Raw genomic sequence first — 21,716 nt, 5'->3', positions numbered from 1 at the left:
CTAGTCTTTATAGGTGCAGATTTCAGATATTGGAAGCAGTTTATCTACAAAACAAGGAAAAACATCTAAAAGTATTATAAATTTAACCTTTATTTATTTAGTCATCAATCAAAAAATACCAATAAAGCATCTGTGTCAAAATAGACATTGGTATTATCACGTGGAATAAGATATGATTCTCTACTCTCAGTGATCTGATATATAATGATGGGATCAGACAATTAAAGAACAATTTAATAAGTATCATATACACATGTTATGCTGAGGAACATCCAAATCAAAGTAAGATCTGAGTATTCTTCCCAGAGGAAGCAATGCTTTAACTGAGATTTAAAGGTGACATGAAAGAACAAGAGAGGATTGGAAAGGAATTCCATAAAAAGATACACAACGTATAAAGTCACAAAACTGTGACTCACTTAAGATAATTTACATATTACTTTTAAGATAATTTACATATTCAAAGTAAGTAGAACAAATTATGAATGGAAGCCTATAGATCAAAGTCACTGTATTAGTTGCTAAGGCTGCCGCTTTAGAACAAGGATCACCTTTCCTCCAGTTTCCAATAACACGTTCCTTATTTTCATTTGAGACCCCAACCAGAAGCATATTAGCATTTTTGCTTCTTACAAAATTTGTTTATGATGACATATGTATTCTCCACGATGATAGATGTTTTCTATCTGCCTACAGTGCTTCTCATTCTTTTCTGAGCTCTCATCAGAAGCACCTTTTAATGTCCATATTTCTACCAACAGTCTCTTCAAGGCAATCTTGTTTTTTTCTATAAGTCACTCTCAGACTCTTCCAGCATCTACCCAACACCCAATCCCAAAGCCATGTTCACATTTTTTGGCATTTATTACAGAACTCACCCCACTTCTCAGTACCAAAAGCTGTATTGGTTTGCTAGAGCTGCTGTAACTATTTAGTACAAACTGGGTGGCTTAAAGAACAGAAATTCGTCACATCACAGTTCTGAAATTCAAAATGTAGGTGATGACAGTGTCGATTCCTTCTGAACACTGTGAGGGAAGAAGCTGTTCCAAACTTCTTTCCTTGGCCTGTAGATAAATGTATTTATGTTCACATGATGTTCTCACTGTATGTGTGTCTGATCCAAATTTCCCTTTCTAATAAAGACATCCATGATATTGGATTATGGCCTACTCTAATGATCTTTTTTTAACTTGATTACCTCTGTAAATACCCTATCCCCAAATAGGGTCACATTCTGAGATACTGGAGGTTAGCAGTTCAACATATGAATTATGGGAGGACTCAATAGATGATAATCTGACACAGTGTGACCCTTAATAATCACTGGCCTAGATATTCTACCAATTCACTGAAACCTCCTTATTAGTGTCTTTATTTGGATCTTTCTCCTTTTCCTGAACTATAAATGCTAAAGCACTCTAAAATTATGTGCCTTCTGCCCCATCTCTCTCCTAATTTCAAATAGTATATGCAACTGCCTAATCATCTCTATTTGATATCAATTTAGTATTTATAAAATGAAATATTTAATTTTTCACAATAAACTTATTTCTCCCTAGGTGTTTCCTTTCCAATTAAGTGCTACCACCTTACAGGTTATTGTTCAGACCAAATATCTGACAATGTCCTCTACTCTTTTATTCCTCTTACATTACTTAATAATACTTTAATAAGTCCTGTTGACTCTCCCTTTTAAATATATTGCAAATTTGATCATTGCCACTACACTCATTACCTTCCTGGTTTAGTGCAATAGCCTCCTGCAAGTTCTGTCTGCTTTTTCTCTAGCCCTCAGTGATCTATTTTCATGAAGCAGACCAAATAATCCTCTTTAAATATATTCAGATCATATCGCTCTGCTGGCCAAACCCCTAGAGTGGATTCCTATCACATAATAAAATCCAATCTCTCTACCTTGACCTATAAGATACCAGATGACTTGGAATGAGCCTACTTTCCCATATTTATCTTAGAATTCTCTGTGTTCATTCTGCTCAAGTCTTTATACTCTTTTTCAACTATCCAAAATGCATTTCTGTGTCTTTAGTTGCATCTAATTTTTTGCACAAGCTAATTTCAGAGATCAGAAGCCATGTACCTTTAAAATAATGGGAAACATGGAAAGATGTATTGTAAGTGTAATCTTTACTTATTCATTCAATTGACAAGTATTTATAGAATATTTACATTATGTCATGCCTTTCAGATAAGGCAGACTTCCAGTATCACAGAGTGTTCACTTACTCATTGAGGCTCATGGTCTACATCAGGGGTCATATCATCAGAAGTCAGAAATGGTGGTGGTGACTGAGGAATCACCTTTTCACCATCAGACTCCTACTTTTTCAGATAAGTTTACTTCTTGAGGTTACAAGACAGCTGCTGACCTCATTTTAAATTTAAATATATTTGTAACAAGTATCATATAAATCCCTTTAATTTTGTGCCACTTATTTCTCAATGATACTGAGCTTCTCTTGAGGAAGTCTCCCTTTGGCTAGTTGACTATTGCATTTGATTGTAAATTTCTTTCTCCTACCACAGAGACTTAATTTACATACCGTGAAATTCAAAAAGCTTTCTTGTACTGGGTTTTAAATAAACCATATCATTGAAATGCGTGCAGAAACAGTTTTAATTTATTCAAAGTGTATATATCATGCATCTTTGGGAATACATACGCATATACATACAGATATATCATTATAATTAATGTATTACATTTAATCTTTACAGTAACAAGTATTGTTATCCCAATTTTACAGGTGAAAAAACAGGCTCAGAATATAGAATTAATTTTTCCAAAGTTATATATTTTTAAATAACAACATTTGAGTTGGCATCTAAGCTGACTGACTTCAAAGTCCCTGTACTACCAGCAGAAATTTTGTAAACTTTTCAGTTATTATAAACTCAAGTGATAGAATTTCCTACATAATAAAGAAATTCATACAACCGTATAGACTTGTTTCTACTATTAACTGTTAAAGTCTTAACTTTTTTAATGTTGTTGACAATGTGGAGGACTTTTAATCTCACTTATAACGAACTGGAAAACCCTCTTCCATCCACTATACCCATGGAGGTCAAAAGGCTGCATTATTCCTTGAGACTATACTTAATATCCTATGGCTATAGTCTGTCCATTTTCCTCATGGAATTTTTTAAATGCTTTAGAAAATTACTACTTGCCTTGTAGCTCCATTTCAAAGGAATTCCACGGTGCAAACAGAAAAATTAAAATGTTCCACATTAGTACAATCTATCAAATATGCAAACAAATTGCATGTCTACACAAAAAAGGTAGCAACTAGCCATTTTACCAGGAAATTTTTTTTAGTAATTTCTTTTCTAGAAACATCAATAAAGAATAACTACCATTCAGATGTTTGGTCTATCTCATTCTATTGTGTTGGTATGGCTAAATAGTTGTTCTTGAGATCTGGAGAGGAATCTCTTGTGCCTTTTTATATTCTGCTTTAAGCCCAACAAAGCATCTTCTGAAGTAGCTATATTAGCTCTTAACAGGATAGCATTTTCTACACAATACAGGCAAAGATGATGACGATTTTACACCTTCTGACAACACCATGGAGTCCTACAATTGGAAAGTGTCCAAGACTGTTGCCTAATTAAATTCACAGGGGTTTTTCACAAAATTTTAAAAGAACATTTATATTAAAAAAAAAAAATCTGCTAGACCAATCACATAGCTAGGGCAAGGAAGATGTAACAAGGGAAAAAAAAAAATAGCCTTAGAACCATTATGGAACAATTGCCAGTCAAGAATAAAATATCAGCCCTGTCATTTTGCTCCAATGAAGATGAATCTGTCATTTATTTCCCCACCTTGCCATAGCAAGATTTTCTTTCCTTTTATCTAATACTCAATTTTTCTGCCTATAGGGGTGGGGTCGTATATGTAAAAATTTAATCTCCAAATTAGGAGTAACATCTTAATACACTGATTATAACCTGGATCATGTATAAATTGTAACTCTGGATAAGGTAATCAGAGAAGACTTTTAAAAGGTGACATTTAAGCTGAAATCCAAAGGATGAGAAAGATTGTGGGAAACTGATTTATATGTTAAGGTCCAACTTTGAAAGCAATTTGGAAAGTTTGAGACAATGAAAGGTCTTGTGTTTAAAGGGGAGTAGGAAATGGACAAGACAGTACAAACTGAGGTTGAAGAGACGGACAGGAACCAAATCCTGCTGGGCAGTACAGATTTAGTAAGGAATTTGGTTTGCATTTACAGCCACTTTCTCTCTGTGTCTTTACATGGTGCAAGAGCAGAAGATCTTTTAAAATGGGATGTAGAGGGACTTCTAGTTTCTGGCCCAGCCTGTAAGGAGCTTAGAAGTCGCAACTCCATCCTAACAACAAGTCGAAAGTTGAGCAAGCTGAAAGATCAACAAATCTTCTTACATCAGTCAGAAGAGTGAGGTCACAAGACAAACTACTGATCCCCAAAATGGAGAGACAGACAGGTGGATACAGAGAATCACAAATTACCCAAAAGCAGAAAGCACAGCAGGAATCAGGACTGGGATGAGAAAACCTGAACTGTAATTGATGAACTGCTCGAGGCTAAATAGAAAAGGCAGAAAGAAAAACTCCAGGTAGACTCAGTCAGCAGGGGCCGTGACACTTTTTTGAGTTTTACCTCTAGATTCTCTACCAAGTCCACATGGTGAATGTTGGAGAAAAATATCCTCTATCAGGAAGAGGAGAAAGGAACCGTTAACAATACACTGGAGCATTCTGTTCTTAACAATGCTGCCCTCAGGAGGAACTATTTTACCAGAGCCTTACCAGCTGGAGTCTTTTCAGAAGGCTCTGGGGGAACGGAAATGCACAATTCTAGCATCCTGTCCCACTTAAGAGGACAGCACATGTGAAGCACAGGTGAAGTTCACCGTCCAGGATTATACCAGACATTTAATATAGATATTACACCAATTCTTCACAATGTCCTCCAGAAAATAGAAGCAGAGTGATTCCTTCTTAACTCATTCTACAAGGTCATTATTATCCTAATATGAAAACCAGATAAAGATATTACAAGAAAAGACAGCTAGAGAATAATATTTCTCATGAACATAAACTCAAAAAACCTCTACAAAATATTAGCAAATATAATCCAACAATGTATAAAAATAATCATACATCATAACCGACAATGAAATGTCATGTCATATGTATTAGAAATACTACATCAAAAAAATAAAGATAATAAGTGTTGGCAAGGATGTGCAGAAATTGGAACCCTTGTCCACTGTGATGGGAATGTAAACTGCTGCAGACACTATAGAAAATACCATAGAGTTCCATAAAAAATTAAAATAGATGCACCATGTGATTCAGCAATCCCACTTCTGGGTATATATCCAAAGGAATTGAGATCAGGATCTCAAATGTATATCGGCACTCCCATGATCATTGCAGCCTTATTTACAATATCCAAGAAATAGGAGCAACCTGAATGTCAACTGGTGGATGAACGGATAAAGAAAATGAGGTATATACTTATTATGGAATATTATTCAGTCTTAAAAAAGAAGGAAGTCCTGTCATTTGCAACAGCATGGATGAATCTTGAGGGCATTGTGCTAAGTGAAATAAGCCAGACACAGAAAAATAAATACTAAATGATACCAGTTATACGATGAATCTAAAATAATCAAATGCTTGGAAGCAGAGAGTGAAATGTTAATTACCAAGGGCTGGCTGGGAAGATGGGGAAATGAGGAGACATTAGTCAAAGGGTGCAAAGTCTTGGTTATACAAGATCAGTAAGTCCTAGAGACCTACTCTACAGTACATTGTCTATAGTTAACAATACTGTTTTGTATATCTTAAAATTTGCTAATTGAGTAGATATTATGTTGTGTTCTTATCACACACAAAGAATAATAATAAAAAAGAGGGCTGGAGGAAACTTGTGGAGATCTTTTAATAGGTTTATGACATAGATTGTGGTGATGTTTTCATGGATGTATACTACTTATCTCCAAATTCATCAAGTTATATACATTCAATACAGACAGCTTTTTGTATGTCAATCATTACTCAATAAAGTGGTTTTGAAAAAAAGAAAACTAAGAAATTAGAAAATGGGCAAAACCTGAAGAGACACCTCACCAAGAAGTTATAAAGATGGCAAGTGAACATATTAAAAAATGTTCAACATCATATTTTATAAGTAAAATGCAAATTAAAATAAAGGGGAGATACTATTACACGCCTATTAGAAGAACCAAAATCCAAAACACTGGCCACATCAAATTCTGGCGAAGATGTGGAGAACCAGGGACCCTCACCAATTTTTGATGGGAATGAAAAATGTTACAGCCACTTTGGATGATCGTCTGGAAGTTTCTTACAAAACCAGATATGTTCTTACCATGTAATCCAGGAATCACACTTATTGGAATTTACCCAAATGACCTGAAAACTTTTGTCCAAGAAAAACACGCACGTGGAAGTTTGTAGCAGTTTCATGCATAACTGCCAAAACTTAAAGAACCAACATGTTCTTTACAAGGAGAATGGATAAATAACTCCAGACAATGAAATATTACTCAGCACTAAAAGTAAATGAGCTATCTGGCTATGAAATATATGGGAGAAACCTAAATGCTTATTATTAAGTGAAAGAAGTGAATCTGAAACGCCAGACACTGCGAAATTCCAAATATACGATATTTTGGAGACAATGAAAAGATAAGGAATTGGGGTGATGAGAGGGATGAACAGGCAGAGCACAAAGGATTTCTAGGGCGGTGACACTATTCCGTGTGATACTACAGTGCTGCATTCATGTCATTATACCTATGTTCAAATTCATTGAAGATATAACATCAAGAGTGAACCCTCATGTAAACTATGGACTTTGGGCAATAATGATGTGTCAATGTAAGTTCACCAATTGTAACAAATGTAACCACTGTGGTGTGGTATGTCATTAGTAGGAGACAAAAAACACAGCCTATACCACTTCTGAACAAATATCTGCCTGTATTTAAAGTCTTTACATATTCTGCTTGCTTGCTATGTTGATCTCACTTTCATAATAAAATAACATTTTGACTCCTCACACAGGTCTTGTCAGGGAAATAAGACCTAGAATTTGATCACCACCAAGTCTTTGGAGGTACAGGACCAATATAGATCAGAGAACAAGAGAGAGAGAGATTCAAGAGTAGCCAAGGAGATTGGAGACCATTTTAGCCCCAAGAATTCCCAGAAGGTCAGTTGCTCTCAGAGTGTTCTCAGTAGGCACAGAGAAAGTATGTATAATGCTTTCTAAAGTTAAAAAAAAAATTATTAGCTTGATACTCTAAGCCAGGTGAGCAGTTCTACTACAATTTTAAAAATCCCAGTAATAAAAATTGTTCATAATAACTAACATTTGCAAGCATTTAGTTGTCTAAGAGCTTATACACAATATTTTATTTGACCTTGAAAATATCTCCATCATTGCCCAATAACTGAAACTTAAGGAGGCCATATTTTGCCAGAGTTCACATTATAAATGGCAAAGCTAAGATTTGAACTCAAGACTGTCTAACTCAAACACTATGCTCTTAACTATTATGGTGTACAAAACCCTATCATCCATTCCTCAAAAACTTACATAAAATATGATACCCAAAAGCTTCACACAGCAAAACAGTAAAAACAAGGCTCTCAATGTCAATGATTACTTAAGATTATAATAACAATGACTTTTTGTCCAAATAAAGCAGCAAAAAACAGGTGGTAGACCTTTCCTTCCGGAGGAAGAAGAAGAAAAGAGAATCAGACAAGATGTGCCAGAAAATTACAAAGTACAGAAAGAGAAATTGGAGAATAAATACCCAAAATTCCTTTTTCCAAGAATGCTTTATTCTTCTTTTGCAATTAAATAGGTCACAAAGTTGCATTGTAAGAATTAAGAAGTTTTGAAAATTTCGTGATCCTCACAGCTTCTGCTATGAAGAATTCATCCCAGAAAATGCCTTAATAAGATAATCCCATTGATAGGCTCAGGATGTGAATGTAATCTATAGGTCTATTGCTCAAACTGCATGCAAAGATCACGTACTTCAGAAACATTAGGGTAATTGTTTAAAAGGCAGCTAAGTATATCAACTATCAGTTTTTCTTTATTTTTTTAAATTTTATTCAACTTTATTCTTTTTTCTTCACCACTTCTCTCCCCAAATAAGACATTAAATTTTTTTCACAGTCACTGAATATTTTATTTTAAAGAAAGAGTCCTGGTTGTTATAACCAATTCTTTTTTTCAGTTATTTGCTATAATTTTATTTTGATTGATTTATTTATTTACTTATTTATTTTGTTGCAGTATTGGTGGATTATAACATTATATAACTTTCAGGTGTACATTGCAATGTATTTCAAATTCTGTGTAGATTACATCATGTTCACCATCAAAGACTAATTACAATCCATCATCACACACATGGGCCTAATCATCCCTTTCACCCTCCTCCCTCCCTACTTCCCCTCTTGTAACCACTAATCCAATCTCTGTCTCTGTGTGTTTGTTTGTCATTTTTTTAATCTTCTGCTTATGAGTGAGATCATATGGTATTTGACTTTCTCTCTCTGACTTATTTCGTTTAGCATAATACCCTCAAGGTGCATCTAGTTTTCACAAATGGCCAGATTTCATCATCTCTTATGGCTGAGAAGTATTCCATTGTGTATATAAACCACATCATCTTTATCTGTTCATCTCTTTATGGCCACCTATGTTGCTTCCAATTCTTGGCTATTCTGAATAATGCTTCGATGAACATAGGGGTGCATGTATCTTTATGCATTTATGTTTTAAACTTCTTTAGATAAATACCCAGCAGTGGAATAGCAGGATCATATGGTAGGTCTATTCTTAATTTTCTGAGGAATTTCCATACTGCTTTCCATAGTGGTTGCACCAGTTTGCACTCCCACTAGCAGTGTATGAGGGTTCCCTTCTCTCCACATCCTCTCCAACACTTATTGTTTCCTGTCTTGCTAATTATAGCCATTCTGACAGGAGTGAGGTGATATCTCACTGTAGATTTGATTTGTATTTCCCTGATAGTTAATGATGTTGAACAACTTTTCATGTGCCTATTGACATCTGTATATCTTGTTTGGAGAAATCTCTGTTCAGATCTTTTGCCCATGTTTTAATTGAGTTGTTAGTTTTTCTGTTGTTGAGATGTATGAGTTCTTTGTATGTTTTTGAATATTAACCCCTTATCAGATATATGATTTACAAATATATTTTCCCAATTCTTAGGTTGTCTTTTTGTGGCGTTGATGGTTTCCTGTGCTGTGCAGAAACTTTTTCATTTGATGTAAGCCCATTTGTTTATTTTTTCTATTGTTTCCCTTGCCCAGTCAGACATGGTATTAGAAAAAATGCTGCTAAGACTGATGTCAAAGAGTGTACTGCCTGTGTTTTCTTCTAGAAGTTTCATGGTTTCAGATCTTACATCCAAGTCATAAATCCATTTTGAGTTTATTTTTGTACATGGTGTAAGATAATAGTCTATGTTCATTCTTTTTGCATGTGGCTGTCCAGTTTTCCCAGCACCATTTATTGAAGAGACTTTCCTTTCTCCATTGTATGCTCTTGGCTCCCTTGTCAAAAATTAGCTGTCCAAAGATGTGTGGCCTTATTTCTGGGTTCTCAATTCTGTTCCATTGAAATGCATGTCTGTTTTTGTGCCAGTACCATGCTGCTTTCGTTACTATAGCTTGTAGTATAGTTCGAAATCAGGCATGTGATACCTCCAGCTTTGTTCTTATTTCTCAGGCTTCCTTTGTTATTTGGAATCTTTTGTTGTTCCACATAAATTTTTGGATTCTTTATTCTATTTCTCTGAAAAATGTTGTTGGAACTTTGATAGGAATTGCATTGAATCTATATATTGCTTTACGAAGTATGGACATTTTAACTAAGTTCATTCTTCCAATCCAAGATCATGGAATATCTTTCCATTTCTTTGTATCGTCTTCAATTTCATTCAATGTTTTATAGTTTTCAGTGTACAGATTTTCACCTCTTTGGTTAAGTTTATTCCTAGGTATTTTATTCTTTTTGTTGCAATTGTAAATAGGATTATAGTCTTAATTTCTCTTTCTGCTACTTCATTTTTAGTGTATAGAAATGCAACAAATTTTTGTATGTTGATTTTGTATCCTACCAATTGACTGTATTCATTTATTATTTCTAAAAGTTTTTAGTGGGTTCTTTCAGGTTTTCTATACATAAAATTGTGTCGTTTGCAAATAGTGACAGTTTCACTTCTTCTTTTCCAACTTGGATCCCTTTTATTTTTTTTTCTTGCCTGATTGCTCTGGCTAGGACTTCCAATACTATGTTAAATAAGAGTGGTGAAAGTGGGCATCCTTGTCTGGTTCCTGTTCTTAGAGGGATAGCTTTTAGTTTTTCTCCAATGAGAATGATATTAGCTGTGGGTTTGTCATACATGGCCTTTATTATGTTGAGGTACTTTCCTTCTATACCCATTTTATTGAGAGTTTTTATCATAAATGATTGTTGGATCTTGCCAAATGCTTTCTCTTCATCTATTGAGATGATCATATGATTCTTACTCTTGATTTTGTTAATGTGATTTATCTTATTGAGTGATTTGCAGATGTTGAACCACCCCTGTGTCCCTGGAACAAACCTCACTTGATCATGGTGTGCGATCCTTTTGATGTATTGCTGTATTCGGTTTGCCAATATTTGTTTCACCTGATGTTCAGAATATAATTAATTTGTCTAAAGTTATATATTTTAAGGGGAGAGAACTGGAATTGGAATCTAAGTTTGATTTACTTCAAAATTCCTGTACTGCCAGCAGAAGGTTTTGAAACTTTTCAGTTCTTATAAACTCAAGTCATACAATTCCTACATAAGAAAGAAATTCACATAACTGCAAAGCCTGGTTTGCACTATGAACTATTCAAGTCTTACATTTTGGAAGCTTGTTCACAGTTTGAAGGAGGATTTTTCACTTGACTCATAAAGCACTGGAAATCCCTCTTCTATCTCCTTTCCCCACAGAGAGCAAGAAGCTGCATTATTCCTTGAGAATATATTTGATTTCATATTCTTATATATATCCATTTTCTCTATGGATTTTTCTAAATGTTCCAGAAAATTATTACCTGCATTGTAGCTGTATTTCAAAGGAATCATGGCACAACAAGAAAAAGAAAAATTTTCCTATTAGGAAAATTTATCAAAAATGCAAACAAATCCTATGTCTAGATAAGAAGACAGCAACTAGTAATGTTACCAGAGAAATTTTTTCTATCAACTTCTTTTCTGGTAACTTCAACAAAGAAGAGCTACCATTCAGATATTTAGTCCATCACACTCTACTGTATTGGTATGGCGAAATAGTTGTACCTGAGATTTGGAGAGGACTTTCTTGTGTTTCTTGTATACCAGACTTTAAGCCTAATGAAGCACCTCCTGAAGTAACTATATTGTTAAGAGATAGAATTTCCTACCCAATATGGGTAAAAACCATGAAGATTTTATACCTTCTAATGACACTAATGATGGAGTCCTGCCTTTGGAATGTGTCCAAGACTTATTGCTGCCTAATTAAATTCACTGAGATTTTCCAAAAAATGTTCTTTTTTAAAAGAACAGCTATATTCTAAAAAGGCTGTTATACCAATGACATAACTAGGGTAAGGAAGATGTAACAAGGAGGAAAAGCCTCAGAACCATTGTGGAGTTATTGCCAGTTGAAAATCAAATATCAGCCCTGTCATTTTGTTCCAATGAAGATGAGTCTCTCCCTTATTTCCCCACCTTGCCATAGCAAGATTTTCTTTCCTTTTATCTAATACTCAATTTTTTCTGCCTATAAAAGTGAGATTCCATATGTTAAAATTTTATTTCCAATTTAGTTATAATAACTATTTATCCAATTTTTTTTAATTGAGCAACTGTTGTATGCCAGATTCTATAATCTGTGTATACAGTAGTTAATAAAACAGAAAACACATCAAGATGAAAGTTGTGTCTCCATTGACCTTGTACTCTTGTAATAGAGTCAGACAATAAAAAGAGGAACAACTTAATAAAGTAATTATAACCGGTGATTATTGTTAATAATACAACAAAACAGGGTTCTTTAGAAGGAGATACTACTGTGGATAAGGTAATCAGAGAAGGCCCTTTTCAAAGGTGATATTTTAGTTGAAATTCAAAGGAACAGAAGTTGTTACCAGGAGAAGCACTATTGCAAGTGAAAAACCACAACATTGAAAAGCACTTGGCAAGTTCAAGGCTCTGAAAGGTCGTTGTTCCTGAAGGGGTACAGGAAATGAAGAGGAAAGAACTGAGGTTTAATAGATGAACAGAAACCATGCCATGCTGGACAGTACAGCTCTTGATAAGGAGTTTGGATTTCACTTAAAGTTCTTTCAAAATGAGAGTAAAGAAGCTTTCAATTCCAGTTGGCATGTAAGGAGCTGAGAAATTGCTACTCCTCCCTAACAAAAAGTATTGAAATCACTACTCCCTTATAACAAAAAATAGTAGAAACTGTTATACCCTCCTAACAATAAGTAGAAAGCTGAATAAATTTAAAAATCAGCAACGCTTCTTGATCTGTCAGAGAAATGAGGTTATAGAGCAAACCACTGCTCCTAAATTGGAGAGACAGACAGACAGCTACAGAGAATCACAACTTACCAGAGTAGAAACCTCCATGGGAACCAGTGCTAGGGGTACAAAAACCTGAACTGTAATTGAAGGACTGCTGGAGGCCTCATGTGGACAAGCCCAAATGATAAAAACTCCAAGGGGACCCAGCCATATGAGGACTTCCACATTTTTGTGAGTATTAACTCTCTACCAAGTCCACACAGTGAATATAGGAGAAAAATGCCCAGATGCTTCTGGCAGGGAGAGTGAAAAGAGATCACTTTTAAATACTTCAGAGCCCTCTGTTCTTCTAAATAAGGCCTGCCCTCAGAATAGATTTTACCACAGCCTAATCTTCTGGGATTTCATCAAAGCCCAACTTACCTGGAGGAAATGAAAGACCCAACTCTAGCCTCCTCTAGCCATCTTGTCCCACCTGAGTGGAGATTTAGAGAGGGACAGGGAAGCACTGCTGAACTACATAGTCCCAGGACACAGGCTCACCAAAGACTGAGACTTTATCAGAGAACTATAGAATGCTCCCCTTGTCAACTCCTTACTACTACATTATTAAAGGAGTATTTAGCACAGTTTTCTTTCACCTGGTACTTCATGTCCACATTTCAACAGAAAATTACAAAGCATACTAAAGGCAAAAAAAAAAAAAAAACAGTTTCAAGAGACTGAATAAGTATCAGAGCCAGAGTCAAATAAGAAAGAAACATTTTTACTAGACAAGGAATTTTTAAACTTTGATTAATATGCCAAGTGCTTTAAGGAAAAAGTAGACAAGTAAGAAGACATGGATAACATAAGAAGAGACAAATTCTAAGAAGGAATACAAAAGAAATGCTAGAGATCAAAAACACTGTGACAGAAATAAAGAATGGCTTTTGCTTGGCATGGTAGTAGACTGGACATGGCTAAGGAAAGAATCTCTGAGACTGATGATATGACAATAGAAAATTCCAAAACTGAAAAAGAAGGGAAAAAAAGACTAAAGAAAAAAACAGAACAGAATATCCAAAAACTGTGGGCCATCCACAAAAGGAGTAACATATGTGTAATATGAATATCAGAAAAAAGGAGAAAGAGTGAAAGGAAAAGAAGCAATATTTGAAACAATAATGACTGAGAGTTTTCCCCAAACTAATGCCAGACACAAAACCATGGATCCTAGAAGCTCAGAGAACACCTTGCAGGATAAACACCAAAAAACAAACAACTACACCAGCATGTATCATATTCAAACTTCAAAAAATCAAAGATAAATTTTAAAACTTTGAAAGAAGCCAGAGGAAAAAATCTTACCTTTAGAGGAGTGAAGTGTAAGCACCTGACATTAAGCTCTTCGATTGTAATGGAAGTGCTTGTAATTAAGATTTTATTGCAAAGGTATTCATTTCAAAAGGCATTCATCTTGAATAAACATATTACCAGTTATATGACACAGCTACTTGCAAAACAACCAGATAAGAAACTAACGCACCCCTACCTGTGAAGTCCCCTCTTTCAGAAAGCCCTGGGTAACCTAGAGAACTGACCACATGAGTGACCCTACTTCTTCCTTCCCATTCCCTAATTCCCACTATTGTGCTTTAAATTAGCCAATAAAGAGTGAACCCACAAAACCTTAGATAACCATCCACAGACTCTAATAAAGGCAGAGCCCCCAGTCTGCACTCTCTCTCTCTCTCTGTGACCTTGCTGTGTGGCCCTTGAGGGCACCCAGAACCTTCCGGGATCAGTGGGTAATAACTCTGGTCCCTCAAAGCCCCTGATGGTTTTGCTGAAGTGTGTCCTACAACTGTAATAAGAACCACAAGGGCTGGTCCAGCCACAACATTGGTCTCAGTGGGTCAAATGTCCATGGGGACTTGCTACAAGTTAGACAAGTCCAGGTGAGTCATCACTCTCAATCATATCAACAGGCTTGGACCAACACAAGAAGCAAAGAAAAGAATTACATCCAACTTCTCCTCAGAAACCATGCAAGTAATAAATGAGTGGAGTACTAAGTGTTGAGAGAGAGAAAAACACAACCTAAATTTCTGTACCCTGTGAAATTATCCTTCAAAAGTGAAGAAGAAAAGTGTCAAACTCATAGAATAAGAGAGTAGAGTGGTGGTTGCCACACAAATGGGGAGATGCTGGTCAAAGGGTACAAACATGAATAAGTTCTGAGGATCTAATATACAACATAGTGACTATAGTTAGTAATACTGTATTGTATACAAGGAATCTGCAAATAGAGTAGATCTTAAGTTGTCTCACCACACACATAAAAAATGGTAATTATGTGAGGTGGTGGTTATGTTTACTAACTTGATTGGGATAATCATTTCATAATGTATATGTATGTTAAATCATCACATTATACACAGAAAGAACAAAGGAATAAATATTTTCTCATAAAATCAAAAATTAAGTGAATTTGTCATAAATAGATCTGCCTACAATAATGTTAAACAAGTTCTTCTGAGAGAAATAAAATTATATAGGTCAGAAACTCACGTCTACGTAAAGAAAGAGCACTGGAGAACGAATGAGTGAAGTTAAAATTAAAAAAATTATTTTTTTATTCTCAATTGATCTAACAGAAAACAGTTCATTCAAAATAAAAATAACAGTAATGCATTCAATCATGTATGCTTATAAATAAGTGAAATAAATGGCAGTAATAATACAACGGGCTGGAGAGAGGAATTAGGAATATTTTATTATTACAGTGTACTTGCACTACTCATGCCATGGACTAGTGTTATTTGAATTTGGACTTAAATTAGCTATAAATGTATATTGCAAAGCCTAAGACAATCACTCAAAAAAAATGAAAAAAGAAGTGATATGTGAAGAAAGGAGAAAAATAGAATCATTTAAAATCTCAGTTAAAGCCACCAAAGGCAGAATAAGAGTAGAAGACAAAAATAAGAATGAAAAACAAGGGCAACAAATATGATAGATATTAACCCAAATATATCATTAATCATTTTGAATATCAATGATCTAAATGTGCCAATTAAAATACAGATATTGTCAAAGTGGATCAAAAAGAAGACCCGACTATATTCTGTCTACAAGAAACTCATATTATATATAAAAAAGGCATATACAGACTGAAAATAAATGGATGGAGGAAGATATACCATGCTAACACTAATCAGAACACATTGGAAAGCTATAGTAATTCCAAGCAAAGTAGACTTCAAAGCAAAGAAACTTATCAGGGAAAAGGATATTACATAATGATAAAGGGGCCAATTCTTCAAGAAGAAGTGGAAATCCAAAAAGCGTATGTACCTAAAAGCAGAGCATCGAAATATCTTAGGAAAAAATTGATAGAATTGCAAAGAGAAATATTGAATCCACTATTATAATTGGAGACTTCAAACCCTAATATCAGAAATGGACAGATTCAACAGGTATAAAATCAGTAAGGACATAGCTAAACTCAGCAACACCATCAATCAATTGAATGTAACTGACCTCCTTAGATTACTTCATGCAACAACAGCAGAATAGACATTTTTCTCAAACTGACATAAAATACTCACCAAGATAGACCACATTCTGGGCCATAAAACACACCTCAACATGTTTAAAAGAATAGAAATCATGTAATGCCTGCTCTCAGACTACAATGGAATTAAACCAGAAATGAATTATAGAAAGACACCTGGAAAATTCCAAAATATTTAAGGAATAAACAACATAATTTTAATAACACATGGGGCAAAGAATAAATCTTGAGAGAAATTTTAAAATATTTTGAACTAAGTGAAAATGAAAACAAGATCTATCAAAATTTGTGAGGTGCAGGGAAAGCATTACTTCGAGGAAAATTTATAGCAATGAATGCATACATTAGAAAAGAAGAAAGATATAAAACAAAACATCTAATCTTCTACCGTAGGAAACCTGAAAAAGAAGAGCAAATTAAATGTAAAGTATGTAGAAATAAGGGATAATAAAAATTAGTGTATACTTCAATGAAATTAAAAATATGGAATCAACAGAGAAAATCAACAAAACCGAAAGCTAGTTCATTGAAAAGATCAGTGAAATTGATGAGCCTCCAGCCAGGCTAACTAAGAAAAAAAGAGGACACAAGTTAACAATATCAGAAATGAAAGTGGAGACAACACTACAGATTCCACAGACATTAAAAGTATAATTTTTAAAAATGCTATGATCAACTCTATGCCCACAAGTTTGATAACCCAGATGAAATAGACCAATTCCTTGAAAGATACAATGTGACAAAATTCACACAGGAAGAAATAGATGATCTGTATAGGCTTATATTTATAGTATTAAGAATTTTCCAACTCTCAGATTTTTTGTGCTTCTTTATTTCTGCTTTTCTTCCTACATGTAGGACTGAGACTGGGACATCCTTACATTTTGTGGAAATAAAAAATGATCTATGGATAAATGAGACCTGTTTTATGAGATCCAATGCCCAATTTTAGCAAACATCAAAAGTGTGTAGCTGCCCATAAATCTCTTGAAAGCATCCTGCACATGCTGTTAGCTTCCAAAATATGTATCCACTTTCCCAACATGAAATCCAAAGAATTACATTTCCCTGTCCCCCTGGCAGTTGAGCACAGACATGTGACTTGGGTTCTGCCAATTAGGAGCATCTTTGCAAGTCTTTGAGTGGAAATTAGTTATCTGAGGTTAAATTGTTCTGAGAATGAGTAGTTCTGAGGGCAGGAATGTGGTGGCACCTTTGCAGTTTAGTCAGTGGCAATATGATCTTGGTTATAGCAGTGGCAGCTCCCATAGCATTCCAGTCTATCAGGTGTGCTTCTGCAAGTTGTTCCTGATAGCTCAGCCTAAAACATTCTTAACCTATTTAGTTGCATATCATATATCCTTTCCACTTAAACTAGCTTCAGAAATTCTGTGTTATCAGCTAAGAATCCTGGCTAATATACTAATCTGACCTAAAATTCTGCATTTCAATTTATCAAGAACAGAAAGTCATTGATTTCAGAAGCTTCCAGTAAACGAGTCACCTTTAAAAATTCATTTACTCTTAAGAGGGTTAATTGGAGATGATAGCCTTTTACTCAGTAAATATTGATTAAGCATCACTCTGTGCTAAGTCTATTCTAGGTGCTGGAAACGCAGTAGTGAACAAAACAGTCAATGCATCTACTTTCATGGACTTTACATTATAGTTGGAAGATAGAATAAACAAATAAATCAAATGATCAGATGGTGACAATGGTGTAGAGAACTATGATAGAGTCATGTGATAGAGAGTAGCTCAGGGAGATAGAGAATGGCTTTACAAGGTTGGTTAAAGAGGATCTCTAAGGAGGTGGCAGTCAAAGCACAGACTGAGTGAGAATAACGACCTCGCCATATGAAAGTCTAGAGGAAAAGCATTTAGGGTATAAAGAAGTAGTTCAAAGTCCCATGGGCAAAAATGAGGCCATTGAGCTGGAGCTAGTGAACAAGGGTGAGAATGATACAGGATTAGGTCAAAGAGATGTGTGTTTGGGTGGGGGCAATTGTGCACAGCTTGATAAGCCAAGAAAAGGCCAATTACATAAATTGGTGTAAATTTGGTTAACCTGATCGCTTTCCTACTACCAATCAGTTTAGCTCAGCTCCTCTAAGCAAATGCTTTTATGTGGGAAAAAATTGTAGAAATTAAAGTAGATAACATATATAAACCCACTTAATTGGCCCCAAAACTTTATGAGACAGGTATTATTGTTACTATTTTTACAGATAAAGAAAATTGGGATAGGAAAGTTAAATAACCTTCCCAGGTCACATTTAAACCCAAGAAATCTGGCTCCAGAGTCTGCGCTTACCACTGCTCAACACTACCTCCTCAAAACAGAAATATCAATTGATTCTGTTCATATTATGGTTGCCTTCTGTGTTCATGTCAGGTTCATAATAAAACGATGTTTTGGCCATTCAATCAAGGCTTTTCAAGAGAAAATCATACCCATAAATAGATCAGCCCCAAAGCCTAGGAGGCATGAGACTAACGGAAATCAGAAAACCAGGAGAGAGTGTGCGGTAATGGCCAAGGATGCTGGGAAACACTCCAGCCCCTAAGAAATTCTACAAGATCAGTCAGCTTAGACTATTATTCTTCACAACAAGTACAGAGAAATGATGTACTATCCTTCTAATGCTCGAAAAAATTAGATTGAGTGGGTCTATACGGTTACAGAGACTCCAGTAATAAAGTCCACAATAGCTAACAGGCATTGAGCATTTACTGGCAATAAAATATTTACAAGGATTATTTATTTAATCCTGATAAGATCGTTATCATTCTCCTTTTACTCAAACATAAAGATGTTGTGGTTTGCCAGAGTTCACACTATATGTAGCAAAACTAAGTTTTTATCTCAGAACCATTTTACTCATAGGCTATTCTTTTAACCGTCATTGTATACTAAACCTTACCACTCATTCCTCCAAAACATGCATATAAAAATGATACATAAAATATCCTTCACATAGCAAAATAATTAAAACAATGTTGTCCAAATGAACGACTAGCTAAGATCACAGTAACAATGAATTTTAGTCCAAATAATTCAGCAAGAATAGATGGTAGCCCTTCCCTTTGGAAGCACAGAGAGAAAAGGAGAGAGACTAGATGTAGCAAAATATTAAAAAGCATACAAAGAGAAGATGGAAAATACAAAAAATGTTTCTATTTTCACAGAACACGGCATTTTTGTTTTGCAATCACAAAGGTAGGGAGCTTACATTGCATGATTTATGAAGAATTGAAATCTCATGAATTAAATTTCGTGAATTCTCATATCTCCTATGAAAGATACTTCCTAGGAAATGTCTTAATAAGATGATGCATTAATAGGCTGAGGATGCAAACATAATCTATAGCACTATTTTTCAAAGCGTATACATAGATCACCTGCTTAGAAACATATGGGTAATTCATTTAAAATGCAGATATGGCCATCGAACAGCCCTATTGAATTAGAATCTCTAGATCTGTATACTGGAAATGTGTATTTTAACGAGAATTCCAACTGATTCTGAAAGTACACCAAAGCTTAACAACCAAATGGGCAATAAATAAACCTAAATGGGATATTTTTAAATCATCAATAATTTCCTGCCTGGGCCTTTCCTCAATGGGCTTATATGCCAGCGTCAATATACTTTTAAATATAGTGTTCACTTGGCCCCAAATCATGGAAATTATTTTATTTTCTCTTTGCCATTTAAAAGATAAAGTCATTTTATGCTAACGTGAGCATTTCTCCATTGAAATCACCTTTCGATCCAGAGCTCCTTTATAGCATTTTTCACCTCTCCATTTCTAAGTGTGTAGATTAAAGGGTTTAACATAGGAGTTATCATGGTATAAAACACAGCCACGGCTTTATCAACGGAAAAGGTGGTTACTGGGCACAGATACACAAATACACAGGGCACAAATAATAAAATGACCACAGTGATGTGAGAGACACAGGTGGAGACAGCTTTGCGCCTCCCCTCCAAACTATAGGCCCTTAGAGAGTGCAAGATGACCACATAGGAGATCATCAAAAAGAGTAAGTTTAACAAGCAGATGAATCCACTATTGGCAACAACAAAGAGACCAACAGTATGAGTGTCCATGCAGACGAGTTTCAACGAAGGGTTCAAGTCACACATGAAGTGATCTATGACATTGGGGCCACAGAAGGGCAGCCAGACTGTGAAGAGGATCTGAATGGTTGCATGGACAAAGGCCCCAGCCCAGGTCACTCTCACAAGGAGGCTACACACTTGTCCACTCATGATGATCCTGTAGCGGAGGGGTTTGCAGATGGCCACATAGCGGTCATAGGCCATCACTGTGAGAAGGATAATCTCAGCAGCACCAAAAAGATGCACAGCAAAGACTTGAGTCATACATCCCTTAAAGGAAATGACTTTTCTCACAGAAAGAGTGCCAGCTAGCATTTTAGGGGTCATGGAGGAAGAACAGCAACCATCCATAAGAGATAAGTAAGACAGGAAGAAGTACATGGGGGATCCTAAGGCCCTGGTGGTGCTGATAGTGATCATAATAAGCAAGTTGCTTGCCAAGGTGATCAAGTAGACAATTAAGAACACAACAAATGAAAATTTCTGAAGTTCCATATTTTAGGTCAGGCCCAGGAGGATGAATTCTGTCACATTATTCATTCTCTCCATCAATTCAGTTCTTTCCTGAAAAGAAATTCACACTCGTCCTTAACAATAACACCTTCACTTAATGAATAAATTTCCATGGAGTGCCTTATTTTTTCTAGTTTTACAGAAGGCAAAAACAAGCACAAAAGTATATCAACTATTTCATTTTTTACATTGATACATGTGACAATAAAGGTGCTATTAATTTTCCTCTTCATAATTTCTTGACTTGTTTTTAATTTTCTACAATAAAAATGTGTAACTTTTAAAATCATAAAAGAAAGAATACCATGCATCAAGTTTTAAGAACCAATCCATCATGTGGCCATGTATGTGGTACATTCACAAATACCCAAAGATGCGTGTATTTTACCCCAAAATGGCTGGACATGCTTACCAGTGAAAAATCCATTTGTTCTACTGGTTTAAGTTATACGAATACAGTCAAAGATATATAAATATTCTTTCATGGGCTATACCCTTTCCTATTTTACCTGTGTGGAAGCTTCTCCACTTCCTCAGACTGAAAAATGGTGTTGCAACCTCCTCCCAATGTCAGAGACTGCAGTGAATGTCCATTACAGCACTCGCCGCGTTGTCTCACACTCATCTCTCTTTATGCAACAGTACATTTCCTTGAAGGCAAAAATTTGCCTTACTACAATTGTAATCTTATTCATTTTTGTATTCCCAGTGCTGGCCAAAAAGTAAACACTCATAAAGCATTTACAGAGAGATGGAGAAGAAAAAACGAGACAAAAGAGGAAGTGAGAGAGAAAGAAAGGAGAAAGGGAAAATTAGAAATGCATTGAAGAACAAAGAAAGAGAAATGGACTTAAAATTCAAAGACTTAAT

General features: G+C 35.2%; 1 protein-coding gene across 1 annotated transcript; it reads right to left on the bottom strand.

The window, feature by feature from the left end:
* Nucleotides 1-19,970: 19,970 nt before the first annotated feature.
* LOC103543943 (olfactory receptor 4C12-like) lies at nt 19,971-20,882 on the bottom strand. Its single transcript, XM_008510794.2, is given in 1 exon segment — nt 19,971-20,882. A coding segment is annotated over 1 exon segment (912 nt).
* Between the last annotated feature and the right edge of the window lie 834 nt (nt 20,883-21,716).

Source organism: Equus przewalskii, unplaced genomic scaffold, assembly GCF_037783145.1.
Source record: "Equus przewalskii isolate Varuska unplaced genomic scaffold, EquPr2 contig_12299, whole genome shotgun sequence".
Lineage (NCBI taxonomy): Eukaryota > Metazoa > Chordata > Mammalia > Perissodactyla > Equidae > Equus > Equus przewalskii.
This window is presented reverse-complemented; position numbering and strand designations above follow the sequence as displayed.